This window comes from Argentina anserina, chromosome 5 (genome assembly GCF_933775445.1).
Source record: "Argentina anserina chromosome 5, drPotAnse1.1, whole genome shotgun sequence".
Classification (NCBI taxonomy): Eukaryota; Viridiplantae; Streptophyta; class Magnoliopsida; order Rosales; family Rosaceae; genus Argentina; species Argentina anserina.
Window position 1 is genome coordinate 14,048,014 of NC_065876.1, and position 27,835 is coordinate 14,075,848.

The window sequence follows — 27,835 nt, forward strand, 5'->3', positions numbered from 1 at the left end:
ATAAGAGCATTGCTCTTTTTTGGTAAATCCGTACCTGAAGGTGTAGTAAGCGCCGCCAGTTTCAAGTAATTAATATTAACAAGAACAATATTCGCCGCTAAATCTGATTGTTCCACCTGTTTCCATATAACCCCAGTTTCTTCCACTCCAAGATGCTAAAGTTTTTTCTATAAATCCTAGCTACCATCTCCACAATCGCTATCGTTTCTAAAATTTCACCCTAGGGCACGTTCGATTCTTTAGCCTCAGCTCCCCTATAAAACTTATTTATCTTTCGATTTTCATCTACCCATTCTTCGATCAGTTTTACGTTCTGCGTAGAACAAATCCCAAAACAAAGAACTCACACAAACCCTAGTCGAAAAAACTCAGTCATCCATTCATGGAGGATCATGCACTTCTGCCTGGCCAAAGGTTTTGCCCCATGGATGACGAGCTGCTCTTGTACTACCTCAAGCCCAAGGTGGAAGGGAAGGATGTACCAGGCAAAGAATCCCTTGTATGCGAGTTGGGTCTTTATGGTGATCAAGAACCATGGATGATATGGGAAAGATTCGAAGCAAGACGGGCGAATGACTTGAGGAAGTACAAAGATATGTACTTCTTTACCCAGAAGAAGAAGGCGAGTGCAAAAGGCTCGCGTGCGTGTCGGAAAGTTGGAAGTGGTACATGGAAAGGCCAAAACGGAGCCAAGAACGTATATCTTCTTGATGAGAATCAGATGCCAACCTCCACCCTTCTTGGTTTCAAGAAAACCTACACCTACCGGAATGAGGGATCTGTGCATCATGGTCGCTGGATCATGTACGAGTTTGAGCTCTTTGCCAAGAAACAAGTGAACAAGAACGACTATGTTCTTTGTTTACTTAGGAAAAATGATGAACTCCCAGAAAAGAAGAGAAAAAGGGAACAAGAAGAGAAGATGTTGGAGGACTGTGTTGAGGATGAAGATGGAGAGAGTAATCAGACTAGCGATCCCGCGTCAATGGTTGAGGAGCCGCAAGAAAAACGGCAACGTCGTCTGCCTAACTCAATCAAGCCGCAAGATAATAATGTAGCAGCATCATCGTTCCAGTGGGCTGACATAGAACAATGGTACAACCAAGCATTCCCAACAGAAGCTGAAGAACAAGCCGGACCACACCAATAGAAGATGTACCACATGTTGCTTTGCAAGGGAATGAGGATTTGGGAATGCAACAACTCCCAACTGAAGAAAATTTGGGACAGAATTTTCCTGATATGCCAACCTTTGATGCTAATGGAATAGTAACGAGTGGCCTTGACTCCCACCATGATGGAAATATGGAGCAGCAAATGGGACAGGAATTTGGTCTCATGACACAAAGGGATGTCAATGACGTACGCGTCTATGGTGGGAATTTGAATGAAGTTCTGGTTAGCGAAGGTTGGAGCGAGTCTTTTCTTGAAGATCTACTGAATGATGATCAACTGAATAGCATGGAAGTTGGCGACGGGAGTGATGGCCTCTTCGATTTTAGTTCCATGGCATTTTAGTTAATTATTAGTTGAGATTCATTCATCTTTACATTGATCATATGAGGATCAATTCATGTAACTGAGATGGGATTGAGCATAATGTTCCCCCATTGTATAATGAAATTATTTTCTGTAGAGATAGCTCAAATGGTTTTGGGTAGTGATTGTGTGTAGCTAGTTAAAAGATATTATAAATGCATCAAATGTAACCATTTTAGGACTTTAGGTATCGCAATTAGTTGCGCGTGTGATGCTATATATTCCTAGGTAGTTGGTACTTGGTAGCAGTAGATCCTCTACTTCTGTACTAGTATTACATAATGGTTTTTGTATTCCGTTGAAGGGATCCTTAACATGCTTTGAGGCAGGGCTCTTAAGATTTTTTTTTTTTAGGTTTGATGGAATTGTGTTTCGGGGATGATACAATCTTTCTTTTGTTTTGAAATTGATTGTCTTTTTTTTTGTTTTAATGAAAGAATAGTTGTGTTCTTGGCACTATCAACTTATGTTTGGAAGTTGACCTGTGTAAAATTGAAAAAAGATGTGAAACGTTGTTAACAGAAAATAAACAGGATAGACCAGAAAGTTCAAAGACGATATAAACCGCATCAAGAAAAAAAAACAAAAGAAATATGGCACACGGGAGCATACATTACTTACTTAAAGACAGAATAGAACTTCTGATGTTGTCATCTGGACTGTTTAAGGAAAAAGAGTTCCAAAATACGTCTCCGCATGTTAGATATAAACTATCCTAAATGAAAGAAATGAAAATCATGGGAGCAAAAGGTGCAGAGTTGCATACAGAAAACTGAAAAGATGATGGAAGTTTTTCGTGTACCCTATTCTAAGTCGTGACAGAAGTCGACCGGTCCAAGCTTTACAAGTCGCAGTCATTTCAGCAACTAGAGCGAGCATTGAGCAAACCAGAACGTTAATCATACCAAATTTAAATGGGAATAGTCTAAATGCATCTGTGGTTCAAGTAATGTTGCTCGCAATCATATCCTCAAATGAAGTACATTATCTACAAATGCCTGATCAATTTGCAGGAAGAGCTTAAGATCATAAATTCAAAAACCAATAATCAAATATACTTATTCAGCATCTATGAATTGAATTTTAGTATACATCTGATGAAGAGACACAGAAAAAGGAAAGGGAAGTAAACAAAATCAAAAAATATGTTACATAGAAATCGGTTTATCTAACCAACTCTATATCTTGCTGGTGCCCTATTTAAGAATGGTTTTGAGGTTGCAAAAAGAGTTAGTCTTCATCAGAGTCGACGAATGTAATCTTTTTAGCCTTTGGAGCATCGGCGGAAATTTCTCTGAAGTGAGCCCCATAAAGTTTGGACTCCTGCATTTCAACATTCCCAAAGGAATACATGATTGTAAATTATGCAGCACAAACACCACCTAAAGGAGAAAACAAAAGAAAACAAGTACATACCTTTTTCTTTACATGAGTGCCAAATTTTAACAAGTCAGCTGGCACAGTTTGCCCAGCTTCCCTGAGAACATTGACCAGCTCCCCAGCAAGTCCCTGGAGTGGTCCCATCAATACATGAAAACACATAATAAGATAAAAGGGATGACTTACAATCTTCTTCAAACAATAGAACAACTTTCGAAAAATTATATAAAAATACTATATTTAGTGTTACCTTGTTGTGATGTGTGAAAAAGGTATGAGCGACACCCTTCTTACCGGCCCGTCCAGTGCGCCCAATTCTGTGGACGTAATCCTCAGTAGTGAGTGGAAAACTATAGTTAATCACCACCTCCACATCTGGGATATCCAATCCTCGAGCAGCCACATCAGTAGCTATCTGCAAGTATATGTTTTAGATGAGATGTATCGCTGTTCAGCGTGTTACAAGTATAGCTATAGACAGCTTATCATAATCTCTAAGAACAGATGCCAAACAACCTAACCACACGTTGCTCTCTGAAAAGATTTTTTTTTATTTAATGATCAACACTCCTGAACACTGACGTATCATTACCCTCCCTATTCTTCCCCTAAATCACAATAATATCCCATTGGGCATTATTCTACCAACCTTCCACTATATTACGGCATTATCCCCCTAGTTTGCCTTTACACTCACTTTCCATATTCCCTGTTTGCTCAGATAGGTTGAGACTTTGGGATTCCCTTACTGAGATTCCCTTTCGAAAGAAGGGACCCTTGATGCATGCGAGGCTCACCCCGATGGCCCATTGTGATCCAATGATTAACTGGCCCAATTTTAGATCCTCCAGGAAAAAAAAAACCAACCAAATGGAAATGATCAGATTAGCCAAATACTTCTACTAAATTAAAAAAACAAGATGGCAACAATGATTAAAGAGATTGATTTGGCTGGCTTCTTATAAAAAAAATAAAAATAAAAAGCCTTGAAGGGAAAAAACGGTTTGGACCACCGGAGCATATTGCAGGTGAAACCAACAATGCACTTTAACCGAAACCATAAAACAGAGATTACTAGAGGAACCAAACTGTCACTACAACTTATATCTTAACTGATGTAATTCCCGTTGGCGATAAAAAATCCAGCAATTTATCATATTTTTTCGCCCAAGCAAGACTATTTTAACGAGTGAAGTTCCATCAAAAAGAGGTCTCAGATTACTAAACATATAAGAATTTAATGACAGTTTCAAGCTGAAACATGATCAAAGGGGAAAGTAGACCAAGTGACCAACTATCAAGTTACTTGCCATCTTTTATGTGCTTAAAAGAATAAAAATAAATAAAAGATCACTTGTTTACTGCAACATACCATCAAGGGACAGCTTCCCTGCTTAAATAGAGATAGTGCCTGTGTGCGCTGATTTTGTGCTTTATCACCATGTATAGAACAGACCTTCCAACCCCTGAAATAGCAATCCATAATGTCATCAGTAGCTTTCTCAATTTACTTTCAGCATCTTAAAGCAAAGCCAGAATTTCTCATATGCCAGCATAATTTTCTATGAACAACCAGGAGCTTACCCTCTTTGCAGCATATTCTCAACACGAGTAGCTTCCATTTTGTACAAAACAAAAACCAAAACTCTATTCCTGGAGATAATAAAACCTCAATATTAGCAGGATGTAGCAGCACATGATATAAAACACATAATATATGAAGCAGATAAGTATAAATGGATATCTAGTGTATGACAAAAACATTGAATGCATAAAAGCAAACCAAGTGGAATCCGCCCAAACAGACTTAGATAGCATTGACTAGCAAAATACATACTGAAATTACAATTGTCATTAGAGACAAGAATCTAATATTACGACAGCAAAATGCAACGTCTGAAAAGACAAAAAGATAGGCACATGAACTTTGAATAAAGAGTCACAAAAATTAGAGAAAATAATACATAGTTCATACCCTTTTGATTTGTGGTACTTTTCCAGCAAAGCAGCCAAACGTGCATCACGAGATCGATCATCTAAAACCTATGAACACTAGGACATTAATTAGTGCACATATTTTTAATTTATATTAATGGTATCATAGGCTTCAGGGATGTTGAAAAGTTTTACCTCAACTATCTGCAGGACATCATGATTGGCAGCTAAATCCTCTGAACCAACAACCACCTGAGAAAAGAAATATATTATATCCATCGGATGTGTATAAGAAACTGTATCAAGGTCATGAATTTTCTGACATCCCACCTTAACTGGATTAGGATCCATGAACTCTTGAGCTAGCTGATGAACTGATGGAGGCCAGGTCGCACTGAACATCACCATTTGGCGAGCTGCAGAGTCAAGAGATGTCTATCAGTACTTCAGTAGATTGCAAAAGCCTTAGAACATTAAGAATTGAAGGCCCTACATTCAACATATTTGGACCAAACATATGTACATCCACAAGTCCATATCTGATGTTCAACATTAAAGTAGTAGTCTTTTCCAAAATTATCATGTCACCACTCATAAATACTCATGGTGATCCTACATACACCCTAAACCTAAGCAAGCAATTGGAAAAAGTAATTTTCATCTGGATGGCAGTGGAGACAGGAATAGAGACAAACTCTACTATTTGTTTATGTAGACATAAAAAGGAAGAAAAATATTTTAAAAAATGAAAAAGATACCACAGCAGAACGCTATCGGTAAAGTATGGCTTACATGAGCATGTCTGTCCCAGTATATAGCGGACTTCAGGTTCGAATCCCATGTCAAGCATTCTATCTGCTTCATCAAGGACCTACAGAATATTGATGGTCAAAAGTTTTGGCACTCACAAAATTGACAGTAAAAATTATCAAGCAACACAAAAAATTATAGATACAATGTACTCCCTACCAGCATAAATATATCACGTACTACTGTATTACATTCCAGAAGCATTAGCCAGAAATTTATATAGAACCACATAGGGTCTGGAAGCCCTGACATTGTGGTGAACAGCCATCAATTGAGATGCCTTGTTAGTTGGAAAAACTGACAGATTTGCAAAATCCATCTTTATCAGGACTCTTCTAACAGTGGCACCATCTCATTTCAAATTATGTACACTGTCATACGCCACCCCTACAATATGAAGGCTTTCATACTAACCTTAGAGTGTATGATCCCTGGATCTTCCTTACCAAAAGACATTGCCACCATTCCAAGATAGCTAAAATAAATTCTCATCCGGGATACTTAAAAGCCTAATAAACTTGACTATCTTTTAAACAGACTCATGTGTAATAAAATCAAATTCAATTACACAAGCCAGAAACATTAATCACCATAAGAAAAGGTAGTCATATGGTTGAAGTAATAAGATGCAGCTCCTAAATGTGAGAACCAAGACACAATAATAAGAATTAAAACACAACACCGGGGATTATCTGTATACTTACCGCAAAAGATACTTCCTGAAGGCAACACAAACCCATTTCAATGAGATCCTTCAAACGACCAGGTGTACCAATAACAATGTCCTGTGGAAAAAATAAACAATGCATTGAAAATTTATATAAGATACTGAACTGTGGAATCAAAGTGTACAATATAATCTTCAAATTCTACATTGATGCAAACAAGAAGAAATTATTCGAGCAATGAGAACATCAAGTACATGACCAAGTACTAGTAAAGTAATTCTCCCTCATTGGCAACAATCAACTCATTCAACGTTTTACCAAAAAACTTGTCATAGAGGTTCGCTAATAATGCAGACAGAAAAGAGAGCAGGAACTGTTAAAATTCTGATCCAAGGGCCCACCCTGTTCATCATGGTAGGCTTTGGAGACACAAGGTCACTAGCTCATTACAGTGCCAATTGTTAAACAATGCAAATGGAGACAGAGGAAGTAAAAGACTAACTATTACGCTATAGAATTATTACAAAATTAACAAGAAAAACGAAATATCTTACCACACCAGATTTCAGAGAAGATATTTGAGGTCCTTTAGATGTTCCTCCATACAAACAAACTGATTCCACCCCACATGATTTCCCAGCCTCAACAAGCACATCTGAAATCTGCCACCAGAAGATAAGATGGTGAGTACTTACATCTTTCATGGAAATAATCTTCAAATAATGCAATGAACAGAGCAAACACCTGAAAAAGGTGAAAATGGAAAATATGCAAGAGCAACAAAAACATCAGTACAACCAACATGGTATCATATTTAATTTCAATTTCTCATTGTAGGATACAAATTGATGTAGGGCATATAAGAACAACATGTTTGCACCTGCTCATGCCAAAGACCCACTTCTATTTAAAAAAGAAGTCCAATTATTAAATAAATCATTATATCCAGTTTCATGGTTTTTGGAAATTACGGTTCTTTAACAATTGCCAATATTAATAATGAGTAGACACTAGACAGATATGGCTAGGTGTGTTGTGTATTTATGTCCAGATTTTGGAGGATGCCATGAAAGTACACCACCCGACTCTGGTGAGACTTTAGAGACCACTTGTGTCGGTACCCCAATTTCATAAGCTATTATTCTTAAAGAAATAAATATGGCATAAAAATAGCGTTCTCATTCCTAATGGTTCTTAATAAGCCCGGAAATAGATGGTTTCCCTGTTCTTTATATTTTCTAGTAAAAACTGATGCAACTACTATTTTAGTGCAGAGGTTTGCACTACACCAAATGAGTGAAAGTCACTCTATATTCCAAATATATCTGACCAGCACTCATCATCTAAGTCTATCAAATAAGCACACCAGACATGAGACCGACTTGTTCATTTACTAAATATTTTCCCCTAGCAACTTATCATTATCACATTTATGTACTTCTCTCCCATCACAAAATAATAATATCTACAGTTCTACACATTCAAATTTCAAACTTTGTAATTGGTAAGTCTACTCGAGCTCTGGTGTAATTCCAAAATATCCCATTAGCGCATGATAATGAACCTCCCCACAATAGGAGATGATATGCATTACTAAATCAACAAACAGCTTACGGAAACTTAACCACACAAACTTTTGATCCTCTATTTCACCACCAAAAACAACAAGAAGCTAACAAAAGTTCCAAACTCGGGTATAGAAACACATACTTGTTGAGCCAGCTCCCTCGTCGGCGCAAGCACAAGACAAAGAGGATACCGCCCCCTCGAAAACTTGCCATTCCTCTTATTCAAGACCTGATTAATCGCTGGTATCCCAAACGCCAAAGTCTTACCTGCACCACACACCATTTCAGAAACAAAGGTCTCAAACTATCCAACCTTAAAACTCCCAAACCCCCAAAATCACGACAAACAAACTCACCAGACCCGGTTTTCGCAATCCCGATAAAATCACGACCGTCCAGCAAAAACGGCCACGCACGTGACTGAATCGGCGACGGCTTCTTGAAATTCACACAGCACTGTAGAACCTCACTCGGCAACTTCGACTCCGCAAACGAATCCAATGGCTTGTACTTGGCTTCATCAGAATCTTTCCCAGTAACCATCACAACGGCATCAGTAGAGTTACTCTCCTCCACCACCACCGCCACAGCTCCATTTCCCTTGGGCTCTTCTTCTTCGCTCTCTTTCGATTTCTTCTGCTTCTTCTTCTTCTTCTTAGAATCTGAGTTTTCTTCCTCCAATTTTCGTTTGGGAGGGCTGAGCTGGTGGTGTTCTTCTTCTTCTTCTTCGTTTGTGTGTTTGCTGTGCTTGTTTTTCTTCTTCTTCTTCTCGGCTTTGGCTTCGCGGTGGTTGTTGGCGGCTTCCTGGGCATCTGGGTCGGTGAGAGTAGAGGGGTCTTTGAGCTTGCGACCCATTGTTGAAGCCCTGAAGCGAGGTGAGAGGAGATAGCTGCGGAAGAAAAGGGAAGAGAGGTTTTGAGGTCGAAGAAGAATGGCGGGTTTATTGTTTAGGGTTTTGGCCTCGATTATATGTGTGACTGTGTTATGAGTTTACGAATGTGTCAAGTGTAATTTGTAAGAGTGAACGGTAATTTAGGATGTTTAAACCCTTATTTCTTACCCTTTTTTTTTTGCTACGATTTCTTACATTTTCTTGTCTTGTTACGGGGAATTTGTAAGAAAAAAAGATACAACTCGCAGTTGATGAGTTGGTCAAATGATTGTTGTAATTGAGTACAAATTGAGTGGTGTTAGAGAGTTTAAACACTTTTTTAATAGTAAATCACTTGGATTTTATAATAAAAATTTGAATAATTATTATATATTCCTCCGTTGCGGAGAGATTTGGGTCGAAACTCAAACTTAGTACTAATGATATAGTTTCATATAAAATTCAACAAAGATATCTACTAAACTTTCGTATTTGGCTTTGTAAGGACATCTTTAAAGGACAAAGCCTTTTGCAATTGAAACTCTCACAACAGTAACTTTTACTTTACTTAATCTTATTATAAAGTCAGAAGTTAACATACTACAAGCGGTGAGCCTTCTGAACTTTTCGCTCTCAACCCGCTGCATGCTCTTGTAATTGGATGAAAGTTTATAGAGGGAAGTGTTGATAATGATTGCTTGACCTTGGTAACTTTTTCCGGCAACAAACCATTGCGTTGTATTAATTAATCTGAATTTCAAGTTCCTATATATAGTCAATTTCAATTGTTATTTGATTGATATGATAAATATTTATATGAAGAGTTAACTAATGTGCGTCACGCTCTTTAGGTTAAGACAACAATTCTAGCTATGATAATGTTGCTTAAGTCAGAGGAGATTGACAAGTGCTGGCTAGTATGTATCAGATTTTTTCATGCTTTTATCGATCGTGGTGATGGTTGAATTGAAATTGTCAATCAATCTAGAGTATGCCCCATGTGTGTTCAGCTTCTGAAGTGAGTGTTCCTAATTCTTTGTTAGAACTTTCCTTTGATCTTTTGGCATTTATCCTATAAACTAGATCCTAATTTTTTTTCCTTATCAATCTCCATATATACTAATCCCTGCTCTCCACACACTAATGAATATTATTACTCATGGTGATGTGTGAAACTAGGTATTCATTGTTTATTTTCTCGTTTGAAACTGCACTTTTTTCATTCAAACACAACTAAGAAAAAAAACTATAAATCAATATAATAGAACTTGCGTAGTATTTTTTTTTAGGTAATACTCCCTAGTTCCGAGGTTGGTGACTTTTACCGCACCGGATGTCGGTCATGTGACGTGAGTTAAATGTTACAGAGTGGAATGTAAATAAGAAAATAAAAAAGACTTATTTTTATGCTCTGTTTTCTAAGCATGTCCAACCCCAATTCGATAAAATCTAAATTTTTTGTAAAAGAGTGTAAAAATAGGTAGGTGAGCAAAATCACGCGCTTAGTGAGTAGATAATGTAATATGTCAATGAAGCGATATATTTTTTAACACACGCTACAAAATTATATATATTGTATACACATCAATTCATCACATCGCATCCTCATTTCTTATTAGATATCTTTTAATTTTAGTGTACCCCACGGGCACCTATTAGTCATCTTGTCATATTCCTCTGTGTGCCACATCCAATCAAGAAGTTCACATGTTCAATGACTAGTCAAACTATAACTCTAACATCATAATACATATAATCCAACATAGTTTACAAATCGATATGTTTCACTTAAAAATAGAGAAATATTTGTTAAATATATCAAAAACATGTTTTTTGACTATTTTAAAAGCATATTCTTATTTGAAACACATTACATAAACCACTCATATCGGCACGTCACCCCGTGTACCGAATGTAAACATAACTCTAACCCAAAGTTCTAAAATAAAAAGAGAACGTCAATACGAACTCACACTCGCATATCGAGAATCAGTGTAATAACCCTATTTTTCCGAAATAATAATTGGTTTTGATTTGAATTCTATAAATATGTGACATTCAATTAAAATGAATTTGGTTGTTTGCGACTTTACGAAACGAAAATGGAAACGTTCTCTGAACGTTTAATTTAAAAAACATTACTTTTCCGCGACGTGAATATAAACTTTTATTCCGTCGCTCGTTTGCGAAAACTTCCTTCATGAAAATTGTAGGGCTCGTCGGTACGAGTTCGTGGATATGTGAAGCGTTCTAATCGGACGATGTACGTAAGAATTATTAACGTTAGAAGTTGTTTCTGATTTTGGAAACGGGTATAAATAGTTAAGTAGTGGAGTTAGAAACCCTAACCCCGTGCCTCCCTCCTTTCTCTCTCCCCCCTCGCGACTCTCTCTTCCCGATCTACCTTCCCCTCAAATCACCCCAGCGATCTCCTCAGCCGGAGCAACGTGGTCCTCACCGCCACGCCCTACGGCCTCACAAGTTCCCCCGCAAGCGACCCCGAGTTCGCCGCACCGTGCCTCGCCGCCACGAGCTTCGTCGAGACAAACCGAAGCTCGGAGGTTACCCCGCCGCATCACGCGTCTTTGTCGGCGAAGCTAGGGCACGGGGACTAGCTCACTGTCGCCGCCTCTCCTCCTTGGCACCACCTGCGACCAATCGAGGCGCAGATTGAGTCACCATCACACTCTTGGCTCAACCTCCACCTTCGCCTGGTTCTAGCTCCTCCGGCGACGTCACAGTGACTTCGAGGAACGATTAAGGTAAAGGATAGATTAATTGAGTGTGTGTGATTGAAAATTATTGGTTGTGTGTGATTTTTGTGGAGATCGGAGATCGGAGAGGGAGGGTGGATTACCGCCGCATTAAGCGGCGCGTGTGGGAGTGTGAGGTGGAGTAGGGGCGGCCTAGGGCCGTGCAGGGGTGGAGGAGGGAGAAAAGAGAGGATTTGGGATGGCGGTGGCGTGCTACGCGCCGGCCTTAGGCTCGGCGCGTGTGCCCCACGCGCGGCCTGCCGGAGGTGGCGCGTGCACCGAACGCGCCGCCACGTGCGGCGACGCGTGAACAGTGATTCCGAATCAGAAATTTTGTAAATTTATTTTTACGACGGTAAATGTAAAAATGTGATTTATGTACGGTAACTGTAAATTTTATTTACGTACGGTAAATATAAATGTAAATTACTTTCAGTAAATGTAAAAAGTACTTTTGGAAAGGTAATTCAGTAATTATTACTTACTGAGACAGTATGTACATTTGAATAGTATTTATGCGTACATAATACGTAAAACAGTATGTACTCGTACATGAATACATAATAGATGTGTATTTGTACAGTAATACGTGAATAGTATACAGTTAATAGTACTCGGTGAACAGTAAATGCGTAAAACCAGAAATTGCTGAACAGTAACAGATTATTACTGTTTCGGCATTTAAAGGTTTACGAAATGTTTCTAAATTCTTTTCTTATCTTTTGAAGGTGATCAATAAATCAAGGAAAAGAATTATCTTCGGAAAATTGAGGAATTACGCTCAAGTTGATAAGGTGAGTAAAATGTCACTTATTTATGAATCTACCTTTGCGAAGATTCAAGATTTTGCAAAATATTAAAGAATGAAATGTGACATGAATATAATATAGTGGTTTATATATATATTGTATAAATGGTAAATAGGTACATATATATAGTTTGCTATATTATATACTATTAGGATTTCGTTGTGAATGTGATCACAGTGGTGATGAGAATTATATATTGAGTATGTTGATGCGATTTGTACAAATAATGAGTAGATTATTGTACGTGGTTTTAATGTTGAGAATTGTTAAAACGTTTTGTCTTCGGACGTGTTTATGAAATATGACATGTATATAATACAGTGGATTATATATATATATTGTATAAATGGTAAATAGGTACATATATATAGTTTGCTATATTATATACTGTTAGGATTTCGTTTGTGAATACGATCACAGTGGTGATGAGAAATATATATTGAGCATGTTGATGCGATTTGTACAAATAATGAGTAGATTATTGTACGTGTTTATGTCTTCAGACCAGTGTTCGGCCGTGTTTGGCATGTCGGAACCTAGCCTTTGGCCGGGCGAAAGTTACGATACAGTTAGAGCTCTAGTCTATCTGCCGGAGTACTGCATGTGAGGTAACAGATGGGTTATCGGCTCATAAGTACTCATATTTTTGGACATCGGGTAGCGAGGAGGTTGCCCGATGTCGGACGTTGGGTAACGAGGAGGTTGCCTAATGTCGGGCTTTGGGTAGCGAGGAGGTTGCCCAATGTCGGCGGTGTACTACGTGAGGGGTAACAGAGGTGTACCAGCGCTCATTAGTACCCGTATTATAAATGCATTTAGGTAAACAGAGGGGTTGTCCAATTTCTCATGAGCACTTTCATTTTCATATTTTTGGGACAACCAGATGGGCCGTCAATTGACTCATGAGTGCATTTATATTTGTTGATTTGTGGATTGTCGTATATATTGATATGCGAGTTATATTTATTTTATTTTACTCATACGAGCTGTAAAGCTTACCGGCTTTGTGTTTACAATTCCGGTGCACCAATTCGATGGTGTAGGGGATACTACTGCAGGTGTCGATTAGTGGGAATCGAATGACAACTCTGGGAACTCGAAGTCGTTCATTATCCTGCTTGTGGTGAGGTTTTTATTGTGGATTTGTGTGAGAACTTGTGAGGATTTATTTGTGAGTTTGTGAGAGATTGTGAGGATTATTACATTTCTATTTTTATGTAATATTGAATTATAAATTTGGTTTGTAATAATTGATTTGACTGAGTTGTATTTTAAACTCAGAGATGATCCGCTGGGCATTTAAAACGATTTCTATTCATTGAGATTGTTTAGTTGTTTCTCGACTTTGAAATTTTGAGTTTTTATGTTTGAAATTTTAGGGTCGTTACAATCGGTGTTACATATCAAAAGTTATGATCCGTTGAAGTTTTAGAGTGAGAAATCCTAGAGAGAGAAAATTAAGGGAGAGAAACAACTCTGAATTATGTGGAAAATGTGTCAGTTGCGCGCTGACAAAAAGAGTCGGTTAAAAACTATAGCCAATAGCCTAATTCCACTTGTCAAAACACAAAGGAAATCTTAATCTGAAAATCGACTTGTGTCACTCCTAGATTTATCCTTCTAACATGGCTTCCATGTGTCTAGTAAAAGAGTAAATCAGCTGCTGACTTTGCAGCCACGCGCTGGAAACCAAAACTTGGTCTCCCACACAAGTGGGAAATCAGCCAATAAAAATTCGCCACTTCATCATCTGATCCAAATTCGACTATATCTTCTAAAAATCGTTAAAAATAGCTTAGAATTCCAAAAAAAAAATCCGAAAAATACCACGGACCCGTAGCAATCCCTATTTTCTATTTTAGAAAAGAAAAATAAAATTTAACAAACTTAAAAAATCAGGATATTACATAACTTGAGTAGTATACGACTATACGTGTACAAAATTTTTGTTTAACTTCTTTAAGTGCTGAAAGATAGTCTCCGACGTTTTTATTTAGTTTGAATGTCACAATGATAGTTTTCTAAGTGTCAAACCTCCTCTCTGTTTCTCATTCACTTGGCTAATCTTTAATGTCTATACTGCTTGCTTGGTGAGATTTAGGCTCAAGCAGTCATGTCCACATTTTACATAAAAAATGAATTCAATACCTACTTCAAGATTAAAATCTTGAGAGAAGAGAAAAAAAATCTTGTTTATAGAGTCAAATTAGGATTTTGTTGATGGCTTACTCGGTTTTATTTTGTTCCTTACATCTGCATGGATTTTGTTGACGACTTGCTCAGTTTTATGATGGAGTAAAACATACCTTGCTCAAATTGGGTGTGCAACATACTTTGCTTCCTGGATTAAATGTCAAGAAGATGGAGTTTGAGGGACAAAGCTTTTATGCGGCATTGTCGTCCAAGCAGGTTTTGCCTACATTTGATGTGCTGGAGTATTGCCCTAAAACTCTTCCTACAGTCTTTACAACGTTAGAAAGAGCATCAAAGAAATGCATGAATATTACAACCCATTGAAAGAAATTTTGCTGAATGGAAAGCCAGAAACTCAACGTGGTTCCTACGAAGTTTTAGAAAGGCTGGTTGGAGGAACAATGATCTTCTACCACATAGTACAAGCCGTTCGTGCCGCACATCAGGTGTTGGAGGGTTTTGAGGTTCAACCTGCGTTTTTAGTTAAAGCTGAGTGATAATCCACGAATCATAGCTGATTATTTATGAGTTTGGTTGACACATCACCAATGTCCTTACTAATTGGTACACGACAATGCTTGCGTTTCCGGATCGTATCTAACTAATAACTATTGGGTCACAGATATACCTCATTTATGCATGAATTACATTAAGCATTATGGGCAGACTCCAAGTTAGGCTCCACAACGCATCAAGAAGGAAGTCATTATGATACTCTCTCAATGTATTGAAGGGTTAGCCGATGAAATGTTCAACGCACATGCCAAAGCTAGGGTGCTCAAAGGTTATAATTTTCCTCCTTTCAATGTACATAATTAGATTTTGAGCGAAGATTGCTGCTAGCTTGAGGAGGATCTGTTGAAGATACGGAGACAAATGGTGTGATGATGTTCTTTTTAATTCTCAAACAGTAGAGTAATTTACTTATGGAGTTGATTTGGTCATGTGTGTTTTTTAACTGTATTGGCCATCATCTTTAAAGTCTAAACCTTATTCCAATTTCAGAATGTGTTTGCCCTTCTTTGCTTAAAAAAAAACTTATTGAAATCAATTATATATTGTTATAGGTTGGTATTCATTATGAACTATATTCACATGTGTTCAAACATTAATTTAGTTCTAGTTCTAAGGCACACAATTAAGCTAGATTTATATGTCTTTTTAGCTCTATTAAAAGATTTGGCATCTCATTACATACATACGGGAAGAGCATGCACCACTCAACTCATACTCTACTTTCGACTTAAATATAGGTTTTTGAAACAGTATAATGAATTCGAGAGAATAACGGTAATTTTATTGATAGATATGAAGCATTATATATATGCATTACATCAAAGATCCTGATGAATCTGGGATAAGATATTATTCCTCATCTAGCTATGCTATACTAATTAGGACAAGATATACCAAGAATATATAGGAGATGATTTTCCTTCAACACTCCCCTTTGTATTGCGATCTTAATGTGTCATAGTGCAATACTACTGCCTTGGTAAAAACCTTGCCAAGCAAAATAAAAACCTTTTGGGTAAAATAAAAGTCTTGGACGAAAGACAAAAAGAGCACAACACGCTAACTATAAATGATTAATGCATGTGGCGTAGACTCCCCCTAATGTCTACAAAACTGCTCCCCTGATCTTTAACTCAATCTTGGAGCTCGGATAAATGATGCAAGCCAATGCATTTCAGATGCTTCACAAATGTAGATTTTGGTGACTTAGTAAATAAATCAGCTACATTATCCTAAAAACGAATTTGATTAACTTGGATGTTCAACAACTCTTGTTGTTGCTGATTGTAAACGAACTTTGGCGAAATATGCTTTGGGTTATCACCTCACCCTTTATGTAACCTAACTGCATTTGCTCAATGCAAGCCGCATTATCTTCGTAGATACAAGTAGGTTCAACTATAGTATAAATTAATCCACTAGCAACTCGAATGTGAGTAATGATTGCTCGAAGCCATATACACTCTTTGACTGCTTCATGCAATGCATAACTTAGAATGATTCGAGGAAGTAGCAACAAGGTTTTGTTTGGTTGATCTCTAAGAAATCATCGTATTCCCCATGGTAAAAACATAACAAGTTTGGGAACGTCCTTTGTGTGGATTAGAAATGTATCCAACATCAGCAAAATCTTACCAATTCATCACTAGACGTTGTAGGAAAGGATGAATTGTCGTTCAAATGCTGAGAACTATCACTTGCGGTGATAACGTCGGCCGCAACAATGGCGGCAGAGCCATGTCTAGCTTTCCAGGCGGTAACAATGGTGACTCAGTCACTTACCGGCCTGACATCTCCATCTAACCTACCAGAATAACACTTCTCTTGTCGGAATATTGATAATACAACCCCATGTCAATGGAACCCTTCAAATATCTGAAGATAATCTTAATACTTTTCCAATAACGAATGGTTGGCGCATAACTAAATCTTGCCAACAAGTTCAATGAGAATGCGATATCTGACGAGTACACTGAGCTAGATAAAACAAAACTCATATAACACTCAAATTTGGATATCCAGGACCAAGAATCTCTTCAAAACCCTTTCAGACATAATGAATAATTTTTAGTATCCAGACTTATTACGACCATGAGAGTACTAGCAGGATGCATGACGTTGTCCATACAGAAGCATTTGAGCATCTTTCAGACATATGCATACTGATATACAAAGATTCCACCAACTCTACGCTCGTTTTCCAAACCTAAGCAAAACCGAGTCTTTCCCATATTTTTCATCTCAAATTCTACCTTCAAGTAGCTTATCATCTCTCCAATCTTATTCAGAGATCTTATGATATTCATGTTATCAACATAGACAACTATTATAGCAAAACTAGAACTATTGCGTTTGATAAACACGCAAGAGCACAATTCATCGTTCTTGTATCCATTTCCAATCAAGTACTCACTCAAACGTGTATACCATATTCTACCGGATTGTTTCAATCCATAAAGTGAGAGTTGTAGCCTAATAGCATAGGCCTTATGTGGCTTACTTTACTTGGGTACTTGAAGTCCCTCAAGAACCTTCATGTATATTTCTATATCTAGATCCCCATAAAGATACGCGATCACCACATCTAACAGCTGCATATCTAGCTTTTCAGAAACCGTTAGACTTATAAGATATCAGAAGGTAATGATATCCATAATTGGAGAATACGTCTCCTCATAGTCAACACTAGGACGCTGAGAGAATCCTTGAGCGACGAGTTGTGCTTTATACCTCAGGACTTCGCATTTCTCATTCAGCTTTCAAACAAAAGACCCATTTATGTCCAACAAGCTTAACGTTCAACGGTACTTCAATGATCAGACCAAATACTTCATGTGGAATAAAAAGTCTACATCAGATCTTAAACTATGGTATCAGGGTCAACATAGTACCATTAGTACACAGACTAAGAAAATTACCAATGTAGGACCGAAACTCATATTCGCTATCAATGTGACGCCTGAGACAATTTTCCATCATGTCACCGTCATTTTGACCACATGTTGCCACACGTGTCTTAAAAAAAAGGTAATTACTGAAATTATCTTAATAAAAAGTTTTAGTATCAGTCCCAAACTTTTGTGGTAATGTCAAACTTTTGAATATGGAGACACAATATAACATATAATATTTTAGTTAGAACTTAGAACATTAGATGACTTTAGCTACGGTCGGTGCATTCACAAATGGTACCATAAGACAAGGATATGAGAGAAGAGAGAACGATGGAGGAGGGATGTTTGTTGAAAGGAAATGCAATAAGGAGAACTCGAGATCCTTCACCTTGAGTGAGTGCTCCTTGTTGAAGAAGATTATGACTAAATAACAAATAAAAAATAGAATTCGATATATCTAGTCCAAAAAAGTTGACAAACCATTTGAGAAAGAAAATTAACCTACAAAATACTAACAAGGCACTCAACTCATTGCCATGAGACCCGTGAACCTAAGTGTGACACCCACACCTTGAAAAAAAATTAAAACAAGCATCACATGTGAGAATTTCTTTTTCTCTTAAAATTACAGTTTCCAAATAATGTAAGAAGAGTAGTTTTTATTTGTAGATTGTGGGGATCAGCCCACGGAAATGCAGATGCCGACATGCGTGCACCCAAACACTTATGTCGTGTGCCTTAACTCAAGTCGTCGCCGTAACACACTTCCACCCAAAGAAGAGATCACCATTGATTCACTAAACCACACATTTAAAACGTCAGAGAAGTCGCCGCTCTACGGGAACATAATCCTAGAACGAGATTCAACTTCTGGAGACCGATTTTTTACCCACATTTATGTTATACTAGCCTAGTATCCATGCGATGCACGTGATTTATAACACAGGTTTTTCATTTGCAGCGTTTAATTTTAAGTTTAAAATGTTATGTTGTTATGTAATTTTGTTTGCCACGAATAATAGTTTTAGAAAAAAAAATCTTTTTACGTAAGTATCCTTATACCTATATGTGAGAGTAAAATTACAGAAATTAAAAATTCATAAATTAGTGGTATTTAAGATGCAGTTTTATAATAGTAGAGATTCATCAATTTTCGACGTACAGATACGGTCTTAATAATATTGGGTCACCCTCCCAATAAATAAAAGAGTTTTTTTCACCAACAGTCCCTCAATTCTGGTGTACCTACCAATGTGATACCTCAACTCTTAATCGTATCAATGTGATACCCAGACTCTAGTATTGCTATCATTGAAGTACTTCCGTTAGTTTTTTTCAACTTTTCCGTTATCTTGGTGACGTGGCAGGTACGTGAGGCCCACAAAGAGGGTTAAAAGACAAAATTAACCTCATCTGAGAGGAGCAATGTTTTTCCCGCCCTTTACCTTGAGAAAGACACCCAACAATTCCAATTTTGGCGCCAATTTTCCCTCCATACTCCTTAATTTGTGTCTCTTATCTAAACTAAAAAACTACCGCCAACCAATCGACCACAATCTGATAAAACCTAGATCAATCTCATTTTCTATTTTTACCCTAGCACTTGTTAAACTAACAGAATAAATATAGAAATTTATATGGAACATCTCATTTCCACAATCTCATAAGAATATGTGTTATGTGTTTTTATATTCTTATGAGATTGTGGAAATGAGATGTTCCATATAAATTTCTATATTTATTCTGTTAGTTTAACAAGTGCTAGGGTAAAAATAGAAAATGAGATTGATCTAGGTTTTATCAGATTGTGGTCGATTGGTTGGCGGTAGTTCTTTAGTTTAGATAAAAGACACAAATTAAGGAGTAGGGAGGGAAAATTGGCGCCAAAATTGGAATTGTTGGGTGTCTTTCTCAAGGTAAAGGGCGGGAAAAACATTGCTCCTCTCAGATGAGGTTAATTTTGTCTTTTAACCCTCTTTGTGGGCCTCACGTACCTGCCACGTCACCAAGATAACGGAAAAGTTGAAAAAAACTAACGGAAGTACTTCAATGATAGCAATACTAGAGTCTGGGTATCACATTGGTACGATTAAGAGTTGAGGTATCACATTGGTAGGTACACCAGAGTTGAAGGACTGTTGGTGAAAAAAACTCTAAATAAAAATTTTGAATTTCGCCACAAGCTCTGCGAGACTACGACACGCAGACAATGGCAGTGAAGGCAAATATCATAACCGCTAGGGGCAAATAAGCCAAAAGCGTACTTCATTCCAATTGTCCCGCGTAGGCGTAGCAACAAAGCCACTCTCACACTGCCAGATAAAAGCGACCCTCACCGCTTTCTTTCTCTCTCTCTCTCTTTTCTAAATTTTCTGCAAAATTTGGGGATCTACTTCTTCCTCCTCCATCTCTAGCAGCGCGGAGAGACCATGAATCGCCACCACGACCCCAATCCCTTTGAAGAAGAGGTCGAGGTCAATCCCTTTTCGGTAATTACACTCCGCTCTCTCTCTCCTCTCTCTCTCTCTCTCAATCATAACCGTCTATATTGCTTCTCTTCAGATCTGCCGTATTGTATTTCGGTTATTGCTTTGAATTACTGGTAAATATAGCTGCATTAGGTTTTCGGATCGGGATCTGAAGCCTTAGTTGGTGGAATTGTTCATTTGAATTTTCACTGAAGAAGAAGATGAATGATAAATCTCAGAGGGAGGTGAATTTGGAAATGGAAACAGTGTAATCTGTAAGAAATAGTAAGAAGAACGCTCGTATTCTGTTTTGCTAGCGAAAATTCGGAAACAGAGCCAAGGCTCGAGTAGGTTCTAGAGCTGAATGTATTATTAGCTTAGCTGAAGTCCGGAAAGAGTTTAGGTTTTATAATATGGTTAAAGAGTGTGACGAGATTGAAATTTCACTGAATTACGTTGAGGTTATCGCCAACGGGTTTACATCACATTTTTCAGTCTGAATTGAAGTTGCATTGTCGGCTAAATCTTGTAAGTTGAAAAGGAAGAGAGGATGGGTCAGATTTTGATGCTCGGCCTTAGAGTTTTCACCTAATAGCTGCTACATGTAGAATCTACTAGTTCCACGTGCCTTCCTCATTAGATTTGTCGCTACGTTTTCCAAAATGGGATGCTTTTTTATTTATGTTTTCTTTTAACTTTGATATTATGTGTATCGTCTTTTTGTTGTCGATGCAATAATGCAATCCAAATGGTTCATTAGTTCTTCAAATATTATCATTTAATTGATCATTGCACACACCAACAAAGGGTTAGTATTAATGGTGAGATCATTGCCCGTATCCCTATGAAATTGGGTTTTGAACCCCCTCCTTATTGATTATTTAGCTAAGCTCCCTGCCTTTATACCAGCACTGTAATTGTTATCCTGAATTTCTACATACTATGAGATTAAAAGGTGGCATGAGAGTTTATATATCCTTGATATACTATATCAATATACTATACCGCTAGATGTCATTTTCAAATCTTCTACAAAGCTTGGTCTCTAGTAAATTTGTTAGTATGCATTTGAGAATTATAGATTTTGACATGGCTTTTTCCATAGCTATTTAATTCTCAGATTTCTATTAGATGGAAATGAATAATTCGAATCCCATACTGCTCTCGTTTTGCTCGGTGTAATGTATGTGATTAAGAATACATAAAAAAAATAACTCTGTCATGCTTGCTGCATGCTTTTGTGTGAGCACTGCACATTTTAATTGATAGGCTTTATGCTTCTTTTTAGATTCAAATGAAAGAAGTTCTCAAGTTACCCCTACAGATGCAATGTGCAATCTTAGTTGCATATGCTTTAACTCACCTTTGTTTGGGTTGGCGATGATTTATCAACACTGCGGCATATCTGGATTTAGTATTTTCTATATAATGCTATAAAATTGATTCCAATCTGCCATAATTTGGTAATTGTGCAGAATGGGAAGTCACGGATTCCACCAGTGTCATCTGAACCAATTGGTTATGGGCAGAAACATGATGCAACAGTTGATATACCATTGGATACAATGAATGTAAGAGAGTTGCTATCTTGACATTTCTGTTCTATTTCTAGAGCTTGGTATGTGTTCTATTTCGAAAGCCTGCTTAATTGACTAGTATAATATTTACAGGATTCTAAGCAAAAGGCAAAAGAGCTTGCAGCTTGGGAAGCAGATCTCAAGAAAAGAGAAAAGGTTAATGTTACGAATTTATGACTGATTACTTGTTTGTTGGTCTGCTTCTTGTTGTTAGTAATTTTATCTTCTGTAAATTAGGAGTGTCTGCCAAGTTTTACGTATAGTAAACTAACTCATTCAAGTATGAAGGACCGAATGTTTAAGAATTAAGAGTCTATGCTTTTATCCTATCTGCAGTAATTGTATACTTTCTGTACGTCCATTTTGATGATTTGGTCTCGTATACCTGTTCTCTCTGCCTTGCTCTATGCCACATAAATGATGCATTAGGCAAGTAAAAAGACGTTGATCTAGTCATCTACCAAATTTACTGCAACTAAAAGGCTAGTAAAAGAAACACATCAGTAGTCCATTATGTCTTGGAACCAGTTTGTTATAGAAGTGTTTGTTTCCACTATGATCTTACATGGTGGAAGGTCTCCCATGCTTCAGAGTACAAAACCTTACTTGGACAGGCAAGTGTGTGATATGAAACTATTACTAACTCAACAACTAGAGGTCAAGTTTTCTGCCACGTGAGGAGAATGATGCTGGAGTCAAGTTGAAGGTGTAATAACCAAGCCTCCAAAACATCTTTGGTGGCCTCTCTCTAGTCCGCTGTTTATTCTCTATCAGTATGTGTCAATTTTTGCAGTTTGCAGTTTGTTCCGTGTTCTGCATTAGAACATCAGTGTATTGTCCTACATATCTTCAAATTGGAACTGTATAATCTCACATGTCTTAAGTTTTCATTTTACCTCTACTATATAACTGTTTTCTTATTCATGCTTTACTGTTTGTTCTATTTCTATACTCTAATTGATACAGTTCTGATCAAATCTAATCTATCCAGGATATCAAACGGAGAGAAGATTCTGTTGCAAGAGGTATGGATGATGAATCTACAACTCTGTAATTTGAGTACATACATAAATGCTTATTTGAGGTGGTAATAACCTTTTCGGCTTTTCCTGTACTTCATTTATCAGCTGGTGTCCCCGATGATGGAAAAAATTGGCCTCCTTTCTTTCCAATTATTCACCATGATATTGCCAATGAAATACCTATACATGCTCAGAGGCTACAATATATGGCTTTTGCAAGTTGGTTAGGTATGTGAGGTTTCATCTTGTCACTTTTTGGCTAACCTTGCTTCTGTAAGTTGTCATGTATCATATAATAAATTTTTATCTAACTTGATGATCTTTCTATGAAACATTTACAATAAGTTTGGCAATTTGATGATTATTCTTATACATAGTAGTACTTGTTCCGAATGGAATAAGCTTTTCTTACAAAACTACTGTATATTGTGTCCAGCTGCAACATTACAGATAGCAATGAATAAAATTGTTATTGACTTGTTAAGACATTAATAGAATAGTATTATAAGTTTGTAACTGTATAATAGTAAATTGTCTTGGATTTGGATAATATTGAACTTGTGGCTGAACTATATTTTAATGCTACAGAATTGGATTTCAGATTTCTTCAGGATTCCTTCGTCATACATGCCTGTCTAACACATGTAATGTTGCTCTTGCAGGTATAGTTCTTTGCCTAGTGTTCAATGTAATTGCTGTTATCATCTGTTGGGTTAGAGGTGGAGGTAAGCTACTACTTTTTAGTTTTTCAACTATATCTCGCTAGCTTCATCTCAGTTGTTTTGGTGTTAATTAGATATTGTTCACAAATTGCAGGTTCTAAAATATTTTTCCTGGCAATTATCTATGCTCTACTTGGAGTACCACTCTCTTACGTGCTGTGGTACAGGCCTCTCTATCGGGCAATGAGGTAACGATTAATCGGTGTTCTTCCTAATGGTTACAGAGTGATAGCAAATTGTGGTCCCTTCCTATCATAAACTTCTGGTTTTTTTTTTTGGAGAATTATTTGAATATGTCCGTGTCTGGGTTGATGCGAAGAATAATTAAAAGATAACCTTAGAGCTACCAAATATTTCCTCCAAACTAATGGGTTGTTGCCGGTTTAATCTTTAGTAGCTATTCAAAAGAAAGCAAGGGTGTTAGCCTTTATTTCCTTTACACCCTAGAGAGGTGTACTACCAGAAATGAACTAAAAGAGTGTTCAGTTTTAATCATTTAAACCAAGCACAGTGCCGTGTAAGTAAGGGTTTTTATAACGGATGTCTTGTGACTTTTCGATACACCTTGCCTTTGATGCGAGCCTGACCTCACCTCAGGGCATACCCTTTTTCCCATTTCATAACTTTAATATTGGATGTTGGAAATATTATTAAGTCTGTTGAATTTGGAATTGCTTGTGCTTCTCGGACACTACCTGCAATTTGCAGGGGGGTGAATCTAAGGTAATGAAAATTGCAATTAAATGAAAATTTTGTTGTACTTGGATCAGTTATCCAGTACTGCAGCATATCAGTTTTTAGTAAATGGTGGAAAAATAGGTGCACCTCCAGGCTCCAGTTGCCGAATTATGATTTTTGAGTGGTTTAATTACTACAGTTTAGTCTGACTTCTGTCTATCAACTTGTACTTGTTGGTAAAGGCCTCTTGTTAAATGTTTAATGGAGTGAAAGCAGTTATCTGGTGCCAATGCTATCAATCTGGATAATCTGTATGCTTAGTTTTTCTATTTATTCTTTAGTTGATGTCTTTAGCAGTGTTGCATTGCTTGTGCTGATTGTTGCTGAATATTTCTCCAACTTGCAGGACCGATAGTGCCTTGAAGTTTGGCTGGTTTTTCCTATTTTACATGGTATGGACTGCTACAGTGTTCTTTTGACTTATTACTGCTTATCATATTGTTCCTCATTTTCACTATATTGTACGAGACAGCTGCACATTGGGTTTTGTATTATCGCGGCTATAGCTCCTCCAATTGTCTTCCAAGGAAAATCTCTGACGTAAGTTCTCTCTTCTATTTCTATTATTTGTTCTGTGAGCTTAAGACCTCTCTAGTACGTAGTTGGCTAATGCAATTTTAGTATGAACTATAGTTTAAATGAAGATACCTTATCACATCTAAATGACAAGGGCAGAGTTTTCGCTCATTGGGATATGTACCAAAGATATGTTAAGTGATTGAGAAGTGTGCAACTATTTACGGAGTTTTTAGATGATTTGAAAGATATTGTTCCCTGTATTAGGTGTTCACATAGTTGTTTTAATAAACTATTGTGATGTCTATTATTTCGATGATGTCTAATTTTATTATAATATTTATCTCAATCAACTATTGTTTCAATCAAATATTTTGTTTTTAATGATGTATAATTTTTATAAAATACTTGTACAATCAAATTCTTTTTATTGTTCATGCTGTACAACAATATCTCAATATTATTTCTGTTTGTATATTTATATTATTTGTATCTGATATTCATTTGTTGTTTATTTTGTTATTACAGGGGCATTCTTGCCGCAATTGATGTCTTTTCTGACCATGTGGTGGTAGGGGTAAGTTTTTTTTACAAGCCTTTTGTTTTGGAATGTCTTTGCAAAAAAGAAAAAAAAAGGAGAAAGGTAAATGAAATGTGTGCGTGTTTAATGTAAATGCTGCTCAAGGCTTTGGCCAGAAGTCTGTGATTCAGTGTATGCTGTTCCTGCACTTATTGTGCTCTTTACTTAGTTGCATCGCATATGCAGTGTATTAAGGTTTTAGAAGTTAGTATCAGCCGGGTATGAAGGTCCAATTATTAAATCTATTAGACGTATGATAATGCTTTTGTAACATTTTGTCAGAAGTAATTTGTTTTCCCATTATTAGTTATATGGAACTAGTACTAATTCTGTTCAGTTTTGTGCAGGTATTCTACTTAGTTGGGTTTGCCTTGTTTTGCTTAGAGTCGCTTCTAAGCTTTTGGGTACTCCAGGTGAGAGACAAAGCTTGCCTTGTTTCGGAGATATAAGACACCTTTGCCTTTATTTATATTAGAAATGATTCATAGTTCATTCAACTCTACATCAAGCTGGTTATTGTTTTAATCTGATATTGCATCCAAATTGTCGTTTTATGTAGAAAACAAGCAATAATCCATCACATATTTGTTCTTCATTGCTCTACCCTTTCACTTTAGTGATGGTGATAAGTGCTACATGTTTTTCTGAGCATTTCCATTCTGTGTTTAGGAAAGGCTGTGTCACTTTGTATCTGATAATTGGTCATGGTTGTCTCGTCAATCATCATCTCTTCGAAGTCCATTTTATTACTCTTCCTATTTATTTGTCTGATTGTCATTTGGTTTGTGCAGAAAATTTACGTGTATTTCAGGGGCCACAAGTGAGACATGGTGTAGTTGTGAACGACTTGGAATCAGACTTACCCAAGTAGACTTCTTCTGAGGCTTCTTGTTTGCCATGCCGGTGTTAAGTTCACGCGTTTATAGAATTATTAGTAGCTACATATGTATTAGGAAGTAGCATCCAACTGTACTCCGAAAGTCTTTCTGTTTTGAATTAAACTTTGCTCAACAATTGTTACATATTCAAGATTCAACAAAAAGAATATTGAGGAAATAATATACTACTGTCTGATCATCATTGTGATATTTTGTTTTTTGTTTGAACCATTGTTTGTCTGGAAAGAAATTTTACTACCTGGGGACTACTATCAGTTCCCTGCCTTTTAAGTACAAAGCAAATATGCAAGTTTTGGAAAGCAAACTTGGATGTTATGGCTAGGCTAGAGACCGGAGGAAATGTAGGGGTGTAAATGAGCTGAGTTGAATATTCGGTTGTTCATGTTCGGTCCATTTTCATTCGATCGAGTTCAAGTCGGGTTAAAATTTGATTTTTGTGTTTCATGTTCAAGTTCGGCTTGACTTGAAAAAGCTTGAGCTGGGGTTGAGTTGGTTTATTTTATTAGACGAGCTCAATCTCGAATTGAGCTATGAAATTAAAAAGAAAATTCAAAATTTGATGTTATAACATTATACAAAATCCATTTTATTTGTAGAAATTAAAAATAACAAATCAAACTCGTTATTAAATTTAAAATTTTTAACTAATTATTATAGAAAAAAGCATTTAAGCTCTTTTGAAATAATATTATATTTTTAATAGGCAAAATTGCCAAAATACACTCCAAAGTTGTCAATTTGCACTCCGAAGTTGCATTTGAGTCAATTTACCTCCTAACCTTGGTAAAACTTGCCGATTTACACTCAATCCATTAAATTTAACTGTTGCTATCTAATTTTGCGTCACATGTCATGCACATGAGGGGTAATGTCATTTTCTATTTATATTATAAAAATATTCTCTAAAATGAGGATTATTTTTTTAATCAAATTATTTATTTACATCTTTATTTATTTTCTACATACTTTACTCTACTTCGATAGTTGGAAATATTCCTCTTAAGTAATTTTATAAATTTATTTCATTATTAAACATGAATAAATATATAATGACAATACTGCACCTCAAATGCATGATATGTGACTTATTATATATTCAACATACTCACCCATTCAAATATAGTGTGTTGTGTCTATATATATATGTACACATTTATTTTTAATTTTCTATGTATTTATTTATATTTTTCTAGTATCTTTTAGCATACCATATCACTAAAATAATATATATAAATTAATAACATATTTTGAAAAAAATAAAATAAAAATTAAATCGGATGGAAACCATTAAATTTAACGGATGTGGTGCAAATCGGCAATTTTTACCAAGTTTAGGAGATAAATTGACTCAAATGTAAATTCAGGGTGCAAACTAAC

General features: G+C 36.6%; 2 protein-coding genes across 2 annotated transcripts; one reads left to right on the forward strand and one right to left on the reverse strand.

Annotated features, from left to right (window-relative positions):
- Positions 1-2,480: 2,480 nt before the first annotated feature.
- LOC126794688 (DEAD-box ATP-dependent RNA helicase 5) lies at positions 2,481-8,843 on the reverse strand. The gene is made up of 13 exons (XM_050521455.1): positions 8,257-8,843; positions 8,043-8,167; positions 6,887-6,994; positions 6,369-6,449; positions 5,647-5,725; positions 5,185-5,270; positions 5,050-5,106; positions 4,895-4,962; positions 4,504-4,572; positions 4,292-4,385; positions 3,170-3,334; positions 2,956-3,048; positions 2,481-2,862 (listed from the first exon to the last, which is right to left on the reverse strand). Exons 1-13 carry the CDS (start codon positions 8,753-8,755, stop codon positions 2,770-2,772), a joined length of 1,617 nt encoding a protein of 538 aa, XP_050377412.1. The 5' UTR covers positions 8,756-8,843; the 3' UTR covers positions 2,481-2,769.
- An 11,443-nt stretch (positions 8,844-20,286) lies between these two features.
- On the forward strand, positions 20,287-26,647 carry LOC126794692 (secretory carrier-associated membrane protein 4). The gene is made up of 12 exons (XM_050521459.1): positions 20,287-20,425; positions 21,880-21,975; positions 22,075-22,137; positions 22,973-23,006; positions 23,109-23,231; positions 23,666-23,728; positions 23,820-23,913; positions 24,810-24,855; positions 24,936-25,003; positions 25,508-25,556; positions 25,907-25,972; positions 26,351-26,647. Exons 1-12 carry the CDS (start codon positions 20,366-20,368, stop codon positions 26,381-26,383), a joined length of 795 nt encoding a protein of 264 aa, XP_050377416.1. The 5' UTR covers positions 20,287-20,365; the 3' UTR covers positions 26,384-26,647.
- Positions 26,648-27,835: the final 1,188 nt, after the last annotated feature.